Source organism: Sinocyclocheilus anshuiensis, unplaced genomic scaffold (genome assembly GCF_001515605.1).
Source record: "Sinocyclocheilus anshuiensis isolate Anshui unplaced genomic scaffold, SAMN03320099.WGS_v1.1 scaffold187, whole genome shotgun sequence".
Taxonomy (NCBI): Eukaryota; Metazoa; Chordata; class Actinopteri; order Cypriniformes; family Cyprinidae; genus Sinocyclocheilus; species Sinocyclocheilus anshuiensis.
In genome coordinates this window covers 690968-704823 of record NW_015552537.1, presented here as the reverse complement: position 1 = coordinate 704823, position 13856 = coordinate 690968, and the positions used below count along the sequence as shown (strand labels likewise).

Here is a 13856-nt window from a genome sequence, read left to right as displayed (position 1 = left end):
TGCCTGCCTCCGCTGCGAGTCCCTATCAAGCACTTTACAGATTCAACTACTCTCTTCTTCTCCTCCTGCCTGGCTCTTTGGCCCGCATCACTCACCGCAGAGCAAGCCTGCTCCTGATAAGCCTTTTGACTGGTTGTGTCACAGTCAGAGCTGTAAAAACGGTTATGCTCACCAAGTGAATGAATCGCGTTTGTGCCGAACTCTTATTACAAAGCAAAAACAAACACTCTTCTTCGATCCATGAACGTTTCTCTCAGTTAATGTGCGCGATGTCATCTCACAGTCTGAAACGTCTGTCATAGCAAATCAACACATGCTGTTGTGAATAATTAAGCGAAGCGTCTTCTCATAGGATAAGAACACCCAGTTTCATTAATAATTTAATAGTCTAAAATAATCTAAGCTTAAAATTAACCAGTTTTCTCCAACAGTTAAAATTATCGGATGCTAACATTGTCTTCTATGATGTGCAACACAAACACCTCTGCTAAAATCTCAGAAAAAGTAGTCTGGGGTTTCATGACCCTTTAAGGCGGGGCCCTAGGCGACCGCCTGTTGGACGGGCCGGCACTGTCTATATACCTTCCTACACATGTCAAAGGAACTGTATCATTATTTCTTATTGCTAAAAATGAATGAAGAACAAGAACGCCTTGATTTCTGTAATTTAATAGAGGAGCTTAAAGAGAAGAAAAAAGCTCTTTCTTTCTTTCTTTCTTTCTTCTTATAAAAAAGTTTCCACATACAAAACTTTCAGGCATCATGAAACATACTCAGTCAAGTAGACTACTACTACACTTGTACAAGTTTAGTTAGATGTTTCATTATATGAAAATAAAAATGCAGAAGTACTTCTGTAGTTAGAGACGGTGTCGCTTACGTGGATGTAGTAATGAAAACCCTACCAATAGTGTTATTAAAGAATGTTGGGAATACAACTCTTTTCAAGGTAATGGCTTTGGATGGGTAACAAAGGCTAAATCAGAGGAATATAGATTAGACAGTATCTGTTTTAACACTCCTACTCCTATGAGTAATATCCCTATTTGGTTGTTTCCAAAAACTGAGGTAGATTTAAATATAATGGAACTAAAGGATAAATGGGAAGAGAGTGAGAAAGGACACATGGCAAGTCAATACATAAAAAGCAAATTTTACAGTTATTTAGATATTTATACAGATGGATCCAAAGATGAAGAAAATAGGGTAGGCATAGGAATATACATACCAACATTGAATGTAAGTATTGGGAAAAGATTACCTGATCAGTTGTCAGTTTATACGGCAGAGATGATGGCGATTATTGTAGGGTTGCAGTGGGTGGAGGAAGTAAAACCTGATAGAGTGGTATGTTGTGTTGACTCTGTAGCAGCCCTTTACAGTATTCAAAACATGAAATCTAATAGAGAAGATTTAATGCTAGAAATCCATCAGAATTTATTTAGATTGCGGAGGCTTCAGATAGATGTGAGATTCTGCTGGGTACCTGCTCATGTAAATATAAAAGGGAATGAGAAAGCAGACAAAATAGCAAAGAAATCAACCAGGGCGAGCAATATTATAAATATTCCCTTTGGTAAAGGAGAAGCTAAGGCAATAATAAAAAAATAAATAATGAAGAAATGGCAGGACAGATGGGACATGGATAATAGTGGAAGGAAATATTATAGTATACAGAAATTTATCAACGCACAGGGTGTGAATGGAAGGAATAGAAGGGAGGAGTCAGTTCTAACCAGGCTGAGGTTTGACCACACAGGGTTAAATAAAACATTGTTTTTGTTAGGTAAAAGTAAATCAGATGAATGTATGGAATGTAAAATCACAGAAAATGCAGAACATATATTGTTACATTGTAGGAAGTATAGGGAAGAGAGGATTAGATTAAACCAAAAGATAAGTCAGACAGGAAGAAAATGGAACCTTGAGGGTGTTTTGGGAACAACAGGAGAAGGGGTTAAAGATGCAAAGATGCACAGGATGCTGTTGTGGAATATCTGAAGGATACAGGGGTATATTATAGGATTTAGATAGTAGTGCTATAATTTATTTATTAATTCTTTTTATTATTATTATTATTTTTATTATTATTATTTTTTTTTTTTGATCATGTAAAGTGCATTCATTGAGATATAATCCATGCTGCATACTCCGATACAGTAGGTGGCGGTATGCACCTGATAAGTCACGGTTGCAATCCGCCATAAAACTAACAAGAAGAAGTATGAGGTTTGTCCTCTCACTCTTGCCGTATCACGTCGGGAGGTTAAAGGGGAAACGTTCCAACATTGCGCTCTGAGAGCAAAACAACATAACATCGAACATAACTCGCTATTTTCCCTCAAACTGCCACGGATTTTGCAGCGTTTATTGCTACGATTGTATTTTCTGTCTTTCCGGTAAGTTCGCGCTCTTAGACTGTTTATTCGGAGTTTGTTTTAGCAAACACGTGGATCGCGCGCCTGTGACACTCAGCAGAGCTGTGCAACATTGTTTCTTTTCACCTAATTATGATACACTTTGAAGTTTTCTGCTCTGGTGCTCGTGACGCATGTGCAGTGTGTGTAGTGTTGTCTAGTCGTGCCGTTTCACGGAATCAGAACTGTTACACAGAAATCATCACGTGGGTAATTCGAACATAACTCGCTATTTTCCCTCAAACTGCCACGGATTTTGCAGCGTTTATTGCTACGATTGTATTTTCTGTCTTTCCGGTAAGTTCGCGCTCTTAGACTGTTTATTCGGAGTTTGTTTTAGCAAACACGTGGATCGCGCGCCTGTGACACTCAGCAGAGCTGTGCAACATTGTTTCTTTTCACCTAATTATGATACACTTTGAAGTTTTCTGCTCTGGTGCTCGTGACGCATGTGCAGTGTGTGTAGTGTTGTCTAGTCGTGTCGTTTCACGGAATCAGAACTGTTACACAGAAATCATCACGTGGGTAATTAATTGATCTGTTTACATGAACATCAAATACATATTAGGGCAGTGCTTTTAAACCACAATAATGTGTAATTTGATTGGATTGAGCTGTTTTTGCACTAGAGCAGGCATGGCTGTGAGGAATACATACTCAGTTTGAGTTTTATGAAAAGAACTGTAAATCTGATTTTGTTCTCATACCCTCACTGCCACCTTGCGCACCCCAGTAACCCCTGCTGTAACATATAAACGTGTCTGTTTAAACTGATGTATGATTTGAGAAGTGCTGTATGATGCGGCTCATTAATGAAGCTTTACTCTGTTTCTCAGACCATGCCGTCTGCTTGTGACTCTCTGCTGGATGATATTGAGGATATGGTGACCTCGCATGACCCCACTCCTCACGAGCGGCAGTTCGCCCGGAGGAACATCGTGCCTCGTCCACGCAAACACCAGCTGCAGCCCGCAGGAGAAGAGCTGCAGACAGACAGGTCAGACACTGCTCTTCTCTCAGACTAAGCCAGTATGAAGGCATGGTCAGGATTTCACAGGTGCTCATGTGATCTAGCGGCGTCACACTGGATCTGCCCAGCTGTTTAACAAACCCTTAGCATTCAGCTGCTCTGTTCAATTCATGTGGATGTGCACTTTCACAGTCTGCCTTAAAAGTGCCCTAAAAAGCCCGTTGGAAAGAAAACTAGTGTCACAGGTAGCGTTGTCACGATACTGGAAAATAATAAAATGAAAATGATAAACTCTGAAGCGCTCAGTCAGTGTTCGGCGAGTGAAAATATATCTGTGCTAAACTTATACTTAGCCTCCAACTCACACACTGGCGAGTAAAATCTGAGAATTTATTAGCCATTGGCTAATATTAGACATCATTTAGTCGCCCAGAGTGAAGATTTAGTCGCATATGCGTATGTACTCGCAATGTAGAGGGTTGTAATAGTTAATAATGAAATGTGAATATTGGATAATGATTACCTCACTCCTGAGGTAAATGCAACGTTAAGTGACATATTGTTCACAAGCTGTTTTTATTGGTGTCTCTCCGTGGTTAAAACGCTGATTGAACGATTACATGAGACATGATACATTTCGGTAAGTTGTCTTGTATGTGTCAGCATACCTCCTTATGTTCATTCATCTTTGTTTTGTGCTATAACTTGTATTAAAGTGGAAGAGAGTCACGCTCTGTGCTGCTGCTTGAAGGCAACAACGATCATTGTTTGAGTTTGGTGAAGGAATTAACAGAAATTGAAAGAGGAGACTTCGTTTCTTATCAGAAGTTCTTAAAGGAACACTCGCCTAGAGTTAAACAGTTGAGTTTTACCGTTTTCGAATCCATTCAGCCGATTTCCGGGTCTGGCGGCAGCACTGTTAGCTGTAGCTTAGCATAGATAATTGAATCTGATTACACCGTTAGCATCTCGCTCAAAAATGACCAAAGAGTTTCTATATTTTTCCTATTTAAAACTTGACTCTTCTGTAGTTACATCGTGTACCAAGACCGACGGAAAATTAAAAGTTGTGATTTTCTAGGCCGATATGGCTAGGAACTATACTCTCATTCCGGCGTAATAATCAAGGAACTTTGCTGCCGTACCATGGGTGCAGCAGGCGCAATGATATTACAGCTATTACATTACAGATATTATATTAGCACCATATATATATTATTACAGATAAGATATTACAAAGACACATTCATATAAGCCCCCAAATCAATATTGAGGATTTTCCAATAGTTCGTGCATCATGAACAGTGAGTGATCTGCCTGCTACAGTATTTTTCTCTGTGCGTCCGTCTTCAGCGTCTCTGGCCTGTGTTAACGGCCGTTTACAGACTTCATATTTTCACATAAATGACATTTTGGAAAATTACTGCATTGCAACGCAGTTTGTGCAAGTCCAGAACAGAGACGAGCTGCAATAAGACAAAAAACGTCCGGTTGCTGATCGCGTGAGTTCCAGGGGAAGCTCCTTAAGTTCAGCCGTCATACACACACGTGACTGACCGCTCGCTCGCTCGCACCAACAGCAGGAGACGTGTTACTCTCTACACTCACTCAACCTGAGGGATTCCTACACTTTCAGTCTTTGAGAAAACAGGTCTAACGGAAAATATTAGCAGTTTTGAAACCGTGACATTTTCAAATCGCGTTATACTGAAACCGGTAATCGGCCCATGCCTACTTAAGACTACAATTTTACTCTGAGTGGCTTTATGCATACGGCCCTAGAATATTATAATTACTGTTCAGTAGGAGTTTGAGTGTGATTGGTTAATTCCAAACAGAGTACCATGTTGTGTTATAAAAGTGTGCACCTTTATGCAAGTCAGTTTCAGGTTTTATTTTTTTATTTTTTTACTTTTAAAAAGTTTGTTTATTTCTTAAATGAATTTTGTAGGTAGAAAAAGATCGGACATGATTTAATTAGATTTTTTTACATCGCAAAAAGCTTTAGCAGGAGTGTGCAGATGTTTTATACCCACTGTGTGTCATCAGCCATTAAAGTTCAATTCCAGTAGTAAGAGGACACATGGAAGTACCAGATTGTGTAGCGCCTGTGATGTGTTTATTGAGCATGTGCTGTTTAACAGGATCACAGCGCATCTCGTTCTCACAAAGATGCAGATTCAGTCTTCTGTGTTCTCGTGTCCTGGAGTTAGTTCTTTTAAGGTAGCCTGGCAAGATGACAAAAACACAAGTACATTCTTTCTTAGACTGTTCTTAGACTTGAGAAACAGCCTTTGTCCTTCCTCTGCATCCCTGCTGGTTCTGACCCACAATGCCACAGTTCTGCTCTTAGACTCTGGTCATGTGTCCCTGACTCTACATTAAACGAGACCTTACCTTTAAGAGGTCATATTTACATCATATTTATTACATTTTTAAAATCACATTTAAAGGCTGTATGAACCCAAATAAACATGTTATGACAGAGACAAACATAAGATCAACATCTCAGTGAAACATGTTATTGTACAGTTCACTCATTGAATATTGCCATCTAGTGGCTAAAGCTTGGAAGTAAATGTTTGACACCCTGGGGAATGTCAGATCTCTAACAACATAATCAGACCAGACAAATGATCTTAAACAGTGTAGATTCAGACTTTCCTCCATTGTTTTCATGCTTTGTCTTTTTTTTTTAGATCCATGTGTGTCAGAATATCACAATCCTCTTTATAGATTGATCTTTCTGTCTTGTTTTCAGCGTGATTCCCGGCACACAGAAGATCTGGGTGAGGACCTGGGGCTGCTCTCACAACAGCTCTGATGGAGAATACATGGCTGGACAGCTGGCTGCCAGCGGATATAAGATCACAGGTACACATGAAAACAGATCAGACGCTTTTCCATTCAAGATTTCAGACATCAGCAGTGCAGTTTTTAGCGTTTTAATTACTGGACTATAAAAGTTTTAATTACTGCCTCTTGTGCTTTTTATAGTTACAGTTTACTACATTTGTAAAACTAATCTCATACAATCGTCTACCTAATGTAAGCTAACGTAAGGGTTTGACCAATGTGACGCTGCAGCTCAAGACTGGAATTGAGTCCTCCAGCAATTTAAGAGAAGACACTCTTATGAGAATGTGTTGGAGTGCAAACAAAGGTGAACCAGTAGACTATGTGAAAGTTAAAACTACAAACAAGAGATGCTGTCATGTGTGAATATACTCAAAGCGAATTTCTGTTCTGTTCTTTGCTTAGAGGTAAAAAGAGTCATGTCAAGCCATGTCAGGTCACGTTTGTTTATAAAACACGTTGTACAATAGATTGCTTTAAAGTAGGGCTGCACGATTAATCGCATGCGATATTTAACGCGCATCTTGTCAGAAAGCCGGTTCTGTAATCAGCGGTAAATCTCCATCACCTGCATGCTTTCACATTGAGCAGCATTAACTACACAGAGCCGTTGTTCACTGATGAGCTGCCCAAAAAATCGCGCGAATATGAACGTGGTTTAGCGCAGCTCGTCAGTGAACAACGGCTCTGTGTAGTTAATGCTGCTCAATGTGAAAGCATGCAGGTGATGGAGATTTACCGCTGATTACAGAACCGGCTTTACTGATAAGATGCGCGTTAAATATCGCATGCGATTAATCGTGCAGCCCTACTTTAAAGCAAGCAGCTTCATGTTTTTTTTTTAAAGATCTATTTTTGGCATTTTTGCAATAGGACAGTATGATGAAGGGAAGCGAAGTGGGAGAGAGAGGGGGATAGGATCGGGAAAGGTCAGCGAGCCAGGACTCGCACTCGGGCTATCGGTGCCGACAGCTTTATGGTATTAAACATGAAAACCAGCGTAGCTTTCAATTCGACTAGAATTAGATTTTCTGCAATAAAGCAGCTCTTCAGTGTGGAGGTAGCTAATACTAAATCTTTTTATTAGTGAATGCAAACAAAAGCAAAACAAAACGCATTACATTAAAGTAGAGATGCACCGATTGACCGGCCAGTGATCGGATCGGTGACTGGCGGTCAGTCTCACGTTTAGCCGATTCCAAGCCGATCCTTTTATTGCTAGCGGCGCCGGCAATGACATCACAGCCACACGCACACTCACAGTCGCGTGTAAACATGTCGTTTCGCGTGAGAATGATTCTAATTTTAATTGCATTCAGTGTAAACGGTGACTGATAATGTATCTATGTCGTGCCAGATGAGGCTTGCACAGCCTGAGTGAGTGTGTGAGAGAGACAGCACACAAAGTCACTCACAGAAATTTATAGATGCATACTGCGGTAGAAAATCAAAGATATTTACAAAATATGATTTATTTAAGAAACATTATACGGCCATGATGTTTCCCCGAATATCAATATCTACACGATTGCAATGTGACACTGATTTTATACAATAGTATTTCAATAAACAAGAAGTTAGAATTATAGATTTTAGACAAAATATTGACTGTTTTTGCTCAATTTCGCTGACGAGAATAGTTCCGATCAAAGCCACAGCAGGACTGTTTTGTGTCTCTGAGCAACACAGCGGTGTTTCGTTACTGAATGAATCCACGTTTTTGAACGAATCGAGTGAGTCAATGATTCAGTGGCCCATTCATAAGGACAGTCGCTTGCCTCGTTTCTGAATGAATCAGCTGGTTGAATGAATGAATAAATAACTCACTCATTAAAACAGACATTTGCTGCCACCTACTGGTGGTTTAGTCATATTTAAAAGTATCATTGCATTTTTTCAACATTTATTTGTATGTTTAAAAAATATGTAAAACATTAATCTTATAAAATTATTTATGCATTTGAAATTTTGCAGTGTAAATGCATTTATGGCACCTCAGCTTCATCAAAGCGTGTAAATGCATCTAATGCTACTTCAGATGCAGCTTCTGTTTCCTCAGCAGTGGAAAGATAGTTTGTTAATAATTTCTTTTGAATGGTAACAACTGTTTCAATTAATTCAGTTAGAATAATAAGAAACTAAATTAAGAATTTGATGTGAAAGATTTAATAAGGTTAGGGTAGGGCTGGACGATATGGCCAAAATTTATATCACAATATAAATGTTACAAAGGCTTTTTATTTCAGATAAATGCTGATCTTTGGATCTTTCTATTCATCAAAGAATCCTGAACAAAAAATTTACTCAACTGTTTTAAATATTGATAAGCAGCAAATCAGCATATTAGAATGATTTCTGGATCATGTGACACTGAAGACTGGAGTAATGATGCTGAAAATACAGCTTTGATCACAGAAATACATTACAGTTTAACAGATATTCACATAGAAAGCTATTTTAAATAGTAAAAATGTTTCAAAATGTTACAGTTTTTGCTGTACTCTGGATCAAATAAATGCAGGCTTGGTGAGCAGAAGAGACTTCTTAAAAAAAAAAAAAAAAAGACATTAAAAATCTTACTGTTCAAAAACTTTTGACTGGTAGCGTAGGCTGATTATTCGTATAGATTGAAAGAGTATAAAAAGTGCTCTGAGTTGCTGCAGAAAACAAAAAAAAAAACAAAAAAAATGAGCAACAACATAAACATGTTGCTGGAGATGGGCTTATTATTGAAAATGCAAACTGATTGTCTGCCAGCAGGAGGCGCTGTGAGAGCGGTAGAACTAGCGGTTTCTCCAGTAATGGCTGTAATCATAGCAGCTCCGCTCATGAACGCTGCTTTATCAGATGACCACACTCACTCAGTCACTCACACTCACACACTCTCTCTCTCACACACACACTCTCTCTCACACACGCGCACACACACACACACACACACACACACACACACACACACACACACACACACAAACACACACACAGTCACACACAAACACACACACACACACACACACACTCACTCACTCACAGTCACTCACTCACAGTCACACACTCACTCTCACACACACACACACTCACTCTTATTTTAAAGAATGTATGTCCTCCTCTTTTAAGAGTGACTCAGGTTTATCCTCACCATAACCCTAACCCATCTGTAGGTGTCACTATTGACCAGTGAAACGAGCTGCAATCCCTGAAGCTCCTCCTCTGTGACTGTGATTGTCAGGCTCTGTCTTAAAAAACAGCAGTGTTGGAAGTTTGACCTCAATCATTAACATAGTATTGCCTTTAAACGTTTAAGTGTTCCTTGTTCCATGGGACAGTATTTTTGCAATATTTTTCCACACAAACTTTATTTGTGCACTAAAAAAAATAATTTGTATGATTTACTTGATATCCTGGTAACAATTTGCACTAATATTTTAAGTAAATTTTACTGCTCTAATGTCAAGAACAACTTACTTGCTATTATCAAGTACAATCTACTTTCTACTGAGCTTAACATTCATGAAAAAATTGTATCTAATTGCACTAAGTAAATATTAATTGTTTAATTTAGAAGTTGTTTATTTAAAGTAATTAAGTAAAGTATTTATTATTTTATAATAATGACTTGCATTTATCAAAATATGAAGTAAATGTTATTATTCACTGAAGTAAATAAGTAGATTTTATTATATATTTTTTGTTCAACATTTCCGTTTGCTTAGTTATACAAATATAATATATATATATATAGTACTGCCTATGATAATGTAAACATTGCTAATTTCTTTTAGATTAATGTAACCACTTAAACTATATTAATTTTGTCTGTACCATTGGTTCCCACTTTTCCTGCAGAGATTAGCTCTAACCCTAATCAAGCACAAACACACCTGAACCAGCTCATCGAGGTCTTCAGGATTACTAGAGAGTTACAGTCAGTGAGTTTGATCAGGGTTAGAGCTCAACTCTGCAGGAACATGGAGCTCGAGCGCCAGAAACTCTGGTCTGTACCTTTATCAACATAAATAAAAGTGAATCAGTCACATTCACATGACCTAGTGAAGTCTGGAAACAAGTGTTTAAAGGTGTAATCAGTAAAAAAGTGTTATGACTGACATTAATCAACAAAACATGCATACCTCCACTGCTATAAAATATTATATTAAAGTGTTATTTGGTCTATTGAAAATATAAAATTAAAGTATGACTGAATGCTACTTCAAGTGTCTTCTGTTCAATCTCCATGACCAACACGAACTGCATTTGCTGAACCTTACACAGATTCGACTGAATATGAGAACTATAACAATCACTCCTTCTCCTCAACTTACACTCCGGCTTATTCTGCAGTGAATCCAAAGCCTTCCTGTTGACAGAAACGTGTTCATAAGACTTTGCTTTTTAACCAACAAATTACAGATTGTTTGAGCAAAAGAAAAGATTTAACTGACTAGACTGGACTCGCATTAGAGGCATTACACTTAAATGTTCAATTAAGTCGAATATCATCATAAAGAAGCATAAAAACACTTTTACTAATCACTTTCTATTAATACTTTTCAAAATGAGTCATATAAACAGTTTAACAGTTTTTAACAGTTTGTTTATTGTCATTGTACAAGAAGTGTAACGAAAATTCAGCTGTGCAGTACCTGAATACTTTCATACACACACCCATACTCCTAAAATAAATGATTAAAACTAAATGATTAAAACATCACAGTGTATCAATAATTGAAATGAAATGCTCCTGTGGCAGCAGAGAGAAAGTGCTTGTTCAGTTTGGTTATTGCTCTGGGATAGAAACTGTCTCTCAGTCTTCAGTGCTCTGTAGCGTTTTCCCGAAGGCAACAGAGCTAACAGGTGGTGACAAGGATGCGTTTTATCCTGACTGATGATATTGGCTCTGCGAAGGCACAGTGTTGAAGATGTCCTCCAGGGTAGGCAGTGGGAATCGCTGGTGCCAACAGGTGCTGTAGGCTTCGGTAGTATGTAGCTTAGCATAGAGACAAAACATAACAATTTATGAGACTACAGTGTTATTGCTCTAAACTCTATTACGTCAGTCGAGTGTTTGAAAGAACAGAAACTAACCTTATGCTAAACTACGCAATTGTTTTAATTGAGTAACGTTAGCTAGCTAGCAGTTACAACGTTAAGTAATTTCCAGTAATTTCCATTCGTGCTCAATTTTTTCAGTGAAAAACAGTGCTTTGTGAATCTCTAAACTATTGAAAACATTTTCGCCCTCGCTGCTCTATCAGGCAATGACTTTGCAGGCAGCGTTTTTGCACCAAGGCACCTCATGAAACTGATTTTGGACAGGCTTCTGAGGCAGCGTAACGGTTTAATGTTCTACAACAAAATAGAATGAGTTTTGGTGATAACTAAACAAATATTTAATTGCTATAATACTGATTTCTCGCTACAACTAACATCAAAAGTGCTAAAAGTTAGTCAGAAATATACATTTACTCACAAACTGACCACCAAACGCAACTTTCAGACGCCATCTTTATTTGTTAGCTCAACCATCACAGAATGGAGCGCACAGGATTGTGGGATATCAAAGGCAGTGAAGGCTACATCAATCAGATGAAGGTACCTCATGAGACAGGAAGTGAAGCTAGCTTTGGATTGGGATGTGCTTTGATGCCTTCTTGCTTGGAATGTGTCCTCCGAAGCCAGCCTCCATCCCTCTCTGATTCAAGCGCACTGTACTTTTAGATTACAATTTACTCAATATTTCTAGATTTATGTACAATAACTATGAAACATGTAGAATATTAATAAGTTACTCTTCCCACGCAGGTCATTAACTTAGAAAATGTTATTTTTCCTTGAATTTTAATATCACAAGTAAAACTTATGATGGTTAATTTAATATATTTTACAACACCACAAAGTTGTTTTTTTTTCACTGCGTGCTGTTCCAATGGAAAAAAGATTAATAACATGCACATGTGATGTATTGCATGTAAATTATTAAACTTATTATTTCACAGCTGCTTTTCTGTGATGTGTTTAAACTATAACATCATCTTCATGTTTTCGTGAAATTAACATTGTTTTGACGTATTTGTCTGCCTTTTCATTCATGAATTAGCCCATGCTGTCAGTGCTGTGAGTGGCTGAATGCGGTTTACGCAGTGTTTCTCGTCTGCCAGCGGTGGCCAGTGAAAGTGTGCGTCTGCTGTGACGCTCTCAGATTCAGAGCAGATCGCTGTTTCGCTACCACGGTTTCTCCGAGTCCTTGACGCCGGGAGAAATGTTCAGCGCTATGACAGGCCTCGTGTGCTTCTTGCTACACCTGGAGAGCGGAGACTTGGAGGAAGAACAGGAGAAGAGGACTGGGGGAATTGGATGAAAAGCCTGGTAAATGGAGTTGCACGCTCACATCGGCTCCTGACCAGCGTGAGCTGCGCTGCGCTGCTCTGGTGTTTGTGAACCGCTGCGCAGATGAGACTCACTTCCAGAAGAGAAGATGTGAGGAGTTTAACCGTTCATTCTGGAATGAGGACAGGAGGCTCAGGCTTGTTGATTTAGGGGCAGTTTGGGCGCAAAATAAAGTATTTACAAGCTTTTTAAATAGGGATGCACAATATTGGATTTAACTCACTTTGACTGAAAGCTGGTACCGATATATGCATATGTTTTTAAAACTTATTATTATATTGTTAAAACATTATTAAATGCATTTATGAGAAATGAGTGTACATTAAAAGCTTTGGAAATATATAAAATCACTCACTGCAGTTTTCTTCAGACAGATGCAGTTGTTACCTAGACATTTTATTTGTGGTTTAACTTTCTACAGCAATGCAGTCATCAGCACTTGAAGCATGGGCCTTCAGCCTCAGCTAAAGTTATTTTAGAGCTCCTTTGATTCAAGTTACTTTAATAATCCTTTTCAAAAATTATATTACACATTAAAGGGTTAGTTCACCCAAAAATGAAAATTAGCCCATAAATTATCCGATATAGCATCCTATGTGTATATGACTTTCTTCTTTCAGACGAATCCAGTCGGAGTTATATTAAAAATGGTCTTTGATCTTTCAAGCTGTTTCATGGCACTCAGCGGGTGTTGCAGTGCTTCAGTCCAAAAGCAGTTAAATAAAAAGCGCCCATCCATTAAAAAAAATGTCTCACACTGCTCCGGGGGGTGAACAAAGGCCTTCTGTAGCGAATCGATGCGTTTTTGTAAGAAAAATATCCATATTCAAAACGTAATAATCACTTTAATCTAGCTTGCGCTCACTGTTGTACACGGAAGCAGCTCCGGGAGCATGACGTATGAGGTCAGCACTGCGCATGCGCCAGTGAGTCTCGTGAAAACCAACGTTTGTTAACAGGAGCAAAGGAAGCAAAGTTTCCTTACTTTAGCAAAGAAAAACCAGTCTCCTCTTGGCTTATATCGAAATCCTCCGACATTCTTCTTTACAAATCCACGTTTTGTACTTCTAATTAGTGATCGTTGTTTTGTGAATCTCTCCGCTGCGCTTCCGCGTTCGTCACTTCTGAGTGGCGCATGCACAGCGCCGACCTCATACGTCATCCGCCCGGAGCTGCTTCCGTGTACAACTGTGAGCGCAAGCTACATTAAAGTGATTATTACGTTT

General features: G+C 38.7%; 1 protein-coding gene across 5 annotated transcripts in view; it reads left to right on the top strand.

Moving 5' to 3' along the window:
- The window catches only part of cdkal1 (CDK5 regulatory subunit associated protein 1-like 1), a 243364-nt gene that overhangs the window by 3505 nt on the left and 226003 nt on the right, over positions 1 to 13856 (top strand). For 3 of the 5 annotated variants that reach the window (XM_016454129.1, XM_016454125.1, XM_016454128.1), the window contains exon 3: positions 6149 to 6261. In XM_016454129.1, coding sequence (XP_016309615.1) covers positions 6149 to 6261 — 113 coding nt within the window. Of the gene's footprint in view, positions 1 to 2220; positions 2400 to 2638; positions 2715 to 3253; positions 3415 to 6148; positions 6262 to 13856 lie in introns of those variants that run through there. The other 2 variants (XM_016454127.1, XM_016454126.1) reach the window with 2 other exon arrangements.